The sequence below is a fragment of the Zea mays genome, chromosome 6 (assembly GCF_902167145.1).
Source record: "Zea mays cultivar B73 chromosome 6, Zm-B73-REFERENCE-NAM-5.0, whole genome shotgun sequence".
Lineage (NCBI taxonomy): Eukaryota > Viridiplantae > Streptophyta > Magnoliopsida > Poales > Poaceae > Zea > Zea mays.
Window position 1 is genome coordinate 151860643 of NC_050101.1, and position 9182 is coordinate 151869824.

Consider the following 9182-nt stretch of genomic DNA (forward strand, 5'->3'; position numbering starts at 1 on the left):
TATTCTGAGCAGCAGTCTAGTAGACTCATAAGTTCCGAAGTAGCAACTGCATCTATGAGGGAGTCTATCTTTGGCAAGGGAAATTCATCCTTTGGATATGCCATGTTGAGATCTGTGAAGTCAATGTACATTCTTTATTTTCCATTTGCTTTCTTCACCATTACAGTGTTGGCAAGCCATTTTGGATAAGTGACTTCCTTGATTACTCTAGCATTAAGGAGTCTTTTGACTTTATTTTTTGCACATACGACTTTATCTTCTGACATTTTCTGAAGCTTTAGTTTTTGGTCTAATAGTGGGATCTACATTGAGAGAGTGTTCAATGATACTTCTGTTGACTCCACATAAATCATTGGCTGACCAAGCAAAGACATCTTTATTGTTGAACAAAAAAATTTAGATTTCTTTCTTGCTCTTCGGTCAATTGTGATCCAAAAAGCACTTTTTGATCGGTTATGTCTTCATAGAGGAGTATAGTTTTTGGCTGATCTACCAAAGCTGCTTTATCCCTTATGTGCTTCTGATGTTGGTGAACTTCAACTTCATCTATGTTGTGAATGGCCTTGGAGTCTGTCCAACTTCCTTCGGCTCTTCTTGCAGCTTCTTGACTTCCATATACAGAGATTGAACCTTGGTTCGATGGTATTTTCATACACAAATATGTAGGATGCAACACAACTTCGAAGGCATTCAGTGTTCCTCTTCCAATAATTGCATTATAGGGGTATTCCATATCTACTATGTCAAATACAACTTCCTCAGTTTTTGTGTTGTGTATGTAGCCAAAGGTAATTGGCAATGATATTTTTCTGAGTGTTGTTATTTGTTCCCCTCCAAAGCCACATAGGGGGTGCATTGCATCTTGTATCTTGTCTTCTGGCTCTTGCATTTGTCTAAAGGCTTTAGCAAAAATAATATCTGACGCACTGCCTGCATCTACTAGAACATTGTGAACCAAAAAAACCCTTTATGACACAATATATAACCATAACATCATTATGTGGATAGTCCTTGAGTTGAAGATCCTCTTGGGAGAAGGTGATTGAAACATGAGACCATTTGAATTTAACGTAGGGTCCCAGCACTCCAACATGTTGTAGCCTTCATTGGGCTTCCTTCTTTTGTTTCTTGTTGGTTGGTTCGGAGCTTGAACCACCTGTGATTGAAAATATGAGCTTCATCAACCCTATTGACGAAGCTTGATGGCTTGTCGTGCTTATTGTCGTGGAAGTAAGTTCACCGAAGGTGGACGCCAATGTTGGTCACTTGTTTTTGATTGTTGTATGGAATCAAAAACAAGGCAACCCAATGTTAAACAATAAGAGCCTTCGTCCTTAGGGCGTTATCTCTCTGAGATAATGATCTAAGGACGAAGGTAGTGGTGGACGCTTGTTTTTAAATCCTTTGGGATGTCAAAAACAAGCTAACATAAATCAGTATGTTACTGAAAGGGAAATGGGCTTAATCATTTCCTATAATCAATTTTGGTGGTTGACGTCCATCACAACCACGTGGACTAATTAGTTTGCCAAGATGTCATTTATCTCAGGTGCATAAAGTTCAACCCAAACCAAGAAAGAAATTCAGTTGGGGACTTAAATTAATTTGGAGCAAAGGACTTGAGAGTGTGCTGCCTTTGGCACACCGAACAGTGTCTGATGCACCAGGCCAAGCAGCACTCGAACAACTCACTCTCAAGTTTCTCTAGGGCTCGCTCCGCTATAATTCACCGGACTGTCCGGTGAGCCAACGGAGCAACGGTAACCTGGCGCCAACGGTCGACTGCCACAATGAACAGTGCACAACAGAAGTCAGAGCACATCGAACATGTCCGGTGCAACTACAGGACAAACAACTTCAACGTCGACTGCTCCAAACCCCAACGGGTGTGCTGACGTGGCGCGCACTGGACAGTGAACAATACCTGTCTGGTGCGCCACCGAACTGTCCGGTGTGCCCATCGCCAACAAAAATAGCCAACGGCTAGGAGGTGGTTGGAGGCTATAAATACCCCCAACCACCTCCTTCAATGGCATCCAAGTTTTCTGAAGTTCCTATTCAATACAAGAGCAATAGCACTCACTCCAAGACACATTCCAAAGATCAAATCTTCGAAGTCTCAAAATCAATTCAACCACTTAGTGACTTGAGAGAGAGTTTTGTGTTCATTTGTTGCTCTTGTTGCTTAGATTGTTTTCTCCTTCCCCATTCTTATTCTTATAAGTGCTTTGCAAAGCTAGCAAGAGACACCTAAGTGTGTGGTGGTCCTTGAGGGGTCTGACCCAAGTGATTAAGGAGAAAGCTCATCCGGTCTAAGTGCCCGTTTGAGAGAGGGAAAGGGTTGAAATATACCCGGCCTTTGTGGCCTCCTCAACAGGGACTAAATTCTTTGGAACCGAACTTCGGTAAAACAAATCACCGTGTTCACTCGCATTGATCTTCGCTTGATTTATTTGCCCTCCTTCCTCTCTCTAAAGTGTCCTTGCTAATATTGATTTGAGTTTGCTCCCAAACGTCATCTGCATTAATTGGGCAACTCATAGCAAGAGACACAATCTTCCTCACTCGAATTTAATTCTAATGCTAACCCCTGCCTTAGTGTGTGTTTAAGTTTATAAATTTCATGTTTCGCCTATTCACCCCCCCTCTAGGCGACTTTCAATTGGTATCAGAGCCAGTGCTTCATTAAGAGTCTAAGAAACTCGAAGTGATGTCTGGAGATCACGCCAAGGGGGAGATCGTGACTGGCGACAAGGCCATAGGCTCGGGAAGGACTCTATCAAGGGAGTCAGGCGACAAGTATAAGGAGGAATCCTCTTCCTCCATCAAGTCACATAGGAAGGGTGACAAGAAGAAAAGGGAAATGAAGAATGTGATCTACTACAAGACCGACTCTTCATCACCTTCTACTTCCGGCGCCGAGTTGACAACTTCGAAGCGCCACGAGCGTAAGAAGCATAGTAATATGCCTCTACACTATCCTCGCATTCCAAAGCGTGCTCCATTACTTTTGGTACCTCTAGGCAAACCACCATATTTTGATGTGAAGATTATTGCATGTGGAGGATAAAATGAGGCACCATCTAACCTCACTCCACGAGAGCATATGGGATATTGTTGAGTTTGGAGTGCAGGCACCACAAGTGGGCGACGAGGACTATGACTCGGACGAGGCCGCCCAAATTAGGCATTTTAATTCCCAAGCAACTTCTATACTCCTCGCCTCCTTGTGTCGATAGGAGTATAATAAGGTGCAAGGGTTGAAAAATGCCAAAGAGATTTGGGACGTCCTCAAAACCGCGCACGAAGGGGACGAGGTGACCAAGATCACCAAGCGCGAGAGGATCGAGGGAGAACTCGGTCGATTCGTCCTCAACAAAGGAGAAGAGCCACAAGTGATGTACAACCGGCTCAAGACTATGGTCAATCAAGTGCGCAACCTCGGGAGCACCAAATGGGATGACCATGAAATGGTCAAGGTTATTCTAATATCCCTCGTTTTTCGTAATACCACTCAAGTTCAATTAATTCGTGGGGATCTTAGATATAAACAGATGTCTCCCGAGGAAGTGATTGGCAAGTTTGTGAGCTTTGAACTTATGATCAAAGACTCCAAACATATTGTCAACTTGGAGCAAGACGCCACCTCCACACCCGAGGTGCAACCCGTTGCATTCAAAGCAATGGAAGAAAAGAATGAAGAGTCTACACCAAGTAGACTCCCAATTGATGCCTCCAAGCTCGACAATGAGGAGATGTCTCTAATCATCAAGAGCTTCCGGCAAATCTGGAGAACCTTCGAGTTCTTTTGTGCCCGGGTGCTGTTGGGATTTGTTTGTGGGTGAGATATACTCCTAGGATCACTTATTATGCCTTATTGGTGCAGTTTGTGGTTGTGCTCTTAGCTGATCTCATTTTGAGTTCGTTCTAGAAAAAACAAACAAAAACCCAATTATGTTTGTATCTTTAGATCTGCAATTGATTCACAAGTACAATTGAGCTAAAAATTTGTGGAGACCTTGAAAACATATTTTTCTAGTTGTGTGCAAAATTTCATTTCAATTGGAGTTCATTTGGCTCAGTTTCGCATCCGAAAACAGAATTTTCTCCTGCTGAAATCAGCACTTGTTCACGACACGGTTTTGGACCGATTCGGACTTTTCGGTGTTCGATTTGCGATCTATTTATTTTTCTAGTCTTATATGTGTATTAGGAACATTTCAAAATCATGAGATCACTAGTTTGGTGATATGATTTTGGTTTGAGCACATTCTTCATTCGATTGAAGTGAAGTGCTCAAATTCAATTTTAGAAGCAAAATTTTATTGGATGCCATTCACCGCCTCTGATCGCCTCATTGGTCCTTCAGTGTGGGACACATCCTTGGAATTCTATTAATCCCTTTGCGATATACGCGCATGGAAAGCATTCTTGTGCATTCTTCGGGATCCTTCCCGCGTAGTGTGTCATCTTTTCAGTTGATTTTTGTAACACCCAAAATCCTATTTTAGGATTTGTAAGAGTTTTTCGACAAAAAGGTTGAGCCAAAATGTCATTCAATAGATTCCTTTTTGTTATAAATTATATCTCTTTGAAAGTAAACAAATATTAATGGTAAGAGTATGATATTCAAAACCTAGATCCGAAACTTAAAACTAAAAGTTGGAACAATAATTAAAAGAAAGACTTTCAATCTATTTATTATTCCCTTTATAATTATATAAGTAAAACCCTCTTTAAGAATATTTGATTCGAAATAATTCATGGTAAAAAATATATATTAACTTCTCTTAAAAGAACTAAACAATAAATATTAATTTTTGAATGAATTTTAAATTGTGGTATACGTTCAAGAATAATAAGCACCTAGCATAAGTAATGTATGTATGCGCGCATTTCATATAGGAAACACTACCTAAATAAATAAATAAAGTAACCAAAAAATAAAACATAACTTGCATATCATACTGAGATTTATTTTATTGTGCATTTATAATTGAGCTTGAAATTTGAATCCAATGTGAAATTGAAAATTTGAAATAGAAAACAAAGGAAAACGAATAGAAAAGATAAAAGAAAATGGGGAAAACTGCTTTTGGCCGGTATCCCCATTGCTCGGCCCAAACTGCATCACCAACGCGGCCCATCCCGGCGCACTCCGCTCGCGGTCGCACTCAGGTGCTGGTGGGTGGGCCCATAGCACCGTTGGCTTCCCCTCTCCTTCTATCCTTCCGAGGTCACTTACACGTGGGTCCCGCAGATCGGCCTCTCGAGCGCTTGCAGGTCACCCGCCTTGCCTTGGTGCTCGCCTTGGATCCCTGTCATGTGGGGTCGGGGTGTCGAGGCGTTTCTTCCCCACAGATTTCGCCAACAGAAAGCATCCTGAAGCCATCCATGGTCGTCGTGGTTTCCAGGTGGGTTGTTTTCACCCGAACCTGGGTATAAGACCCGAATCACCATGACCCTCCTACTCCATCGAGCTAGCGCTTGACCTCGAGCCATCCTTACTCAACCACCATGGGAGAGAGAGAGAGGGAACATTGTGACTAGCGTGTCGCCGTGTCTGGGCTAGTCGAAGTGGTGAGAAGCGGGGTGGGTCGCTTCGTTCATCCGATAGGGATTGGAAGGCCCTAAATGGATATGGAGAAAACATTTCAGGCTTTTAACTCTGGTCGTCGATCAACGATCGTGTGGCACTAGCGACGGAAAACCCTTGATCCTAGATCTTCAAACCGACGGTTCCTGATACTTACCGGTTCATTACGTTGGCGATCTAATGCGACTCCTTAGCGGTCAATCGGACGCCCCTAATCAGCCCATACCCCTTCACCACTGCATTTTCATTAAGAGCCCCTGGAAAAGTCAAATATCAACCCGTGCTTCACTCTTATTCAAAGACCATTGCAAACATACCCAAATTTTTATAAAACCGACCCAAAGTTTTAATGGAATAGCACATGCCGTCCCTCAGTGCTTAATAATTGCAAAGTTAATTCCAAAATTGAAATTTTAGTATAAAAACAATCTTTAGAACTTAGAAAATCTACATTTTCTCCGATATAACTTCAATTTAATATGTTCCTGTTGTGTAGCTTCGTACTAATATTGCCTACATGATTAACCATAATGTGGCATTTTAAGTTGACTAAAAATGTGATTTAGATATAACCTAAAACTGAAATTGAATAATAATATCTTTTCTCACATGATTTATTTTAATCAACATATAATATATTTTTATTGTTTAAACACCTAAAACTTTAGAAACCATAACTTTATATACCTTATCCACAGCAACAACAATGAGGTAGTTGGGTGGGATAGAAGAGAGGGAAAGAAATAATACAATATGCGGTAATTGGTATAGAGTTAATATATAGAGTAAATATGATTACGGAGGATTATAGTATAGAGCAGAGAATCTTGCTGACGAGGATATAATATTCTTTTTAGAGTAGTAATTTAGAGTAGTATGAATGCGGATAACCTTAGACCCTATTTGATTCATTCCAAAATTATATAATCAATTTAAGTGCACCTATTGACCAGATTATACATTATTAATTTAAATAAATAGATTACATAATTCACTATGTTGTCTTTTAATCTCTTAACTTATTTAAGCTGGATTATATAATCTAGAGGTAAACATGGTCTTAATCACGTACATGATTGCTCCGGTGTGGGCAGAAACATGTCTTTGAAAAAAAAAATCGTGCGCTCCCATTCTGAAATCTGAAGATGTTATCCTGCATCCCTTTACATCCTTGACAGTCACTAATGCACATGTCATTCTGAAGAGTACATGTATGTATACAGTATGCTCTTGGTCTATCACGGATCAGTTGCTTAATTTACCATAGACGACAATGTTCAATGTACATGCTCTAGATTATGAAATGGTTGTATGCAGGAGGCGCTGTACCATTGGTACTACTGTAACTGAGATCCGAGGAAAGGAAGAAACTAAAAAGATCGCATCAAATTCGTTGTACTAGCTCCTTCAAAACATTGACGGCACAAAGATGACGCTGAAAATATTGCTTCGTCGCGCGTTCTCCGAACCAAGGAGGCGGCGGATTAGATCAGGCAAGGGAACATGGATGGATGATTGCGCCTGTCAAAGCCCGAAACTGAAAGCTAAAATGCGTGTTTTTGTTATTACATCTTCATATTTACACAGTACACACGGATGAGCACAGACAAGACAACGCAGCAGAGGATCTTCCCATCCCAGTCGATCTCGAGCTGAAGCGGAGCCCAGATCCAGAAACTGCGCGAGACGAACACCAAAGCAAACTGCATCGATTCAAGAAAGGGAACTCTTTTTTTTTCGTGCCTATTTTTCCCCCCGTGCCAAGATGTGACACTGACTGAGCAGCCGTCGCCGTCGGTGGATGAACGGATCTGGTCCTTCAGCGCGGCTGCTGGATGGGGCGGGGGCTCACCCTGGCGGCGGCGGCCACCCTCCGCGGCGCCTTCTCCGCGTACCTCGGGGTCTCCGGCGGCCCACCGTGCGCCCTCCACCACCTGTCGATGCCCCACGCCGCCACCTCAAGCCCTCGGCCCGCCCTCCTGCCCGCGGCGTCCTCCCGCTCGCTCTCTGCTCCGTCCGAACGCCACGACACACACACACACACACACACACCGAGTCAGCAGTGCTAATTGCTAAAGGTACTTGTAGCAGCAAAGACAGGTACACAGACAGAGGAGGCGGCTTTACCGTAGCGCGGGGCCGGAGGCGAGAAGAAGTCGTCGGGGAGGAAGCTGTCGACGTCGTCGTCCAGGTCGTCCTCGGCGTCGAGTAGGCCGAGCGCGCCGTACTCGCGCAGCCAGCGGTCGCGGAAGGCCGGGGAGGCGGACACCAGGCGCCACCACTCGGGGGAGAAGTCCTCCACCTCCTGCTCCGGCGTCGCCTCCACGGTCCGCAGGCCGCGGTACCGCGCCCCGGAAGGCACGAAGGGCTCCGCCCAGGGGTTCAGCCTCCCGCCGCTGCCGCTCACAACCGCCATCGGCTTCTTCTTGTCCTCCCTCCTGCTTCGCACGCTCTCACGCTCTCAGCTGCTGCTGCTGTACTCACTGTCGCGCTGTGGTCTGGGGCGATGGGGATTGGTACGGCTCTCTGGATTGGAGACGATGATGATTATTAATAGCAGTGACGCGACGGGATCTTTTTGTCGTGTCGGGAGGCCGATCTTATCCGTTCGTGGTGACCTGTGACGGGCAGGCCCACAGTATGGTTGCTGCTAAACTGGTAATTATCCGCTGCTTGTTTTCTCCGAAACGATGGCCGCTGCTGCGTAGGGATGGCAACGGACGGATCGGATATTATAAATATCCGTCCGCTATCCTCTCGCGATTGTATCCGTGGGTAGAAATTTATATTCATACTTGTGTCTATTGGGTTACGGACGAGTTTCGGATATTCGTCAGATATGACAGATACAATCATTTATTCAATAATTCAATAGCATAATTAGTCAAATTTCTTCTCAATTCACCATCATACACAATTAAAACTTAACAAAAGAATTATTATGAGCCTGCGGGCTTTAGTTAGAAGCACTAAAGCTTGGAAGAGACAATCGTCAGCGGTGCTACAGTCTATGAGATTTGGAAGGGGGTACGGGACACAGCGCAGAGCAAGGCTATAAGGGGTAGTCAAGAGTGGAAGATTGCGAGTGTTAGGCGTGGGATTTTTGGTGTTAGATTTTGTTATTTGCTATGTAATATGGGCTAGGCCAAAAAATACATTATGAGTCGATTTTGAATATCAAACGGATAACCCGCGGGTACAAGGTAATATCCTAACTCGTGCCCGCCTGGCTTCGGGTTGAATTCGGGTCTAAACTATGGATCAAAATATGTATCTATACCTGACTCCGTCGGGTCAGATATCCGACAAATATCGACAAATATCTAAATCCATGAGTCAAATTGTCATACCTGCTGCTACGGATATGGTAGGAGTATGTTTTGTGACGTGATAATGTTAGAATAGATGATGTATGTTTAGATTGTTTTTAGCTCATGTTTCTCTAGCATAGATTTCGAGACAAGTAAACATCACGATGATTCATTAAGCTTGACTTATTGGTTGTACTATCTGCATTTTAACCTAATCTAGTATACTTAATTAATAGTATTTTTTATCCTTAAAGTAACACTTGTATAATTTCAAT

At 43.3% G+C, this 9182-nt stretch overlaps 1 protein-coding gene across 1 annotated transcript; it reads right to left on the minus strand.

Moving 5' to 3' along the window:
• Positions 1–7135: 7135 nt before the first annotated feature.
• On the minus strand, positions 7136–8140 carry LOC100277865 (uncharacterized). Its single transcript, NM_001151321.2, has 2 exons — positions 7724–8140; positions 7136–7603 (listed from the first exon to the last, which is right to left on the minus strand). The coding sequence occupies exons 1-2, from the start codon at positions 8010–8012 to the stop codon at positions 7416–7418; spliced, it is 477 nt and encodes a 158-aa protein (NP_001144793.1). The 5' UTR covers positions 8013–8140; the 3' UTR covers positions 7136–7415.
• Positions 8141–9182: the final 1042 nt, after the last annotated feature.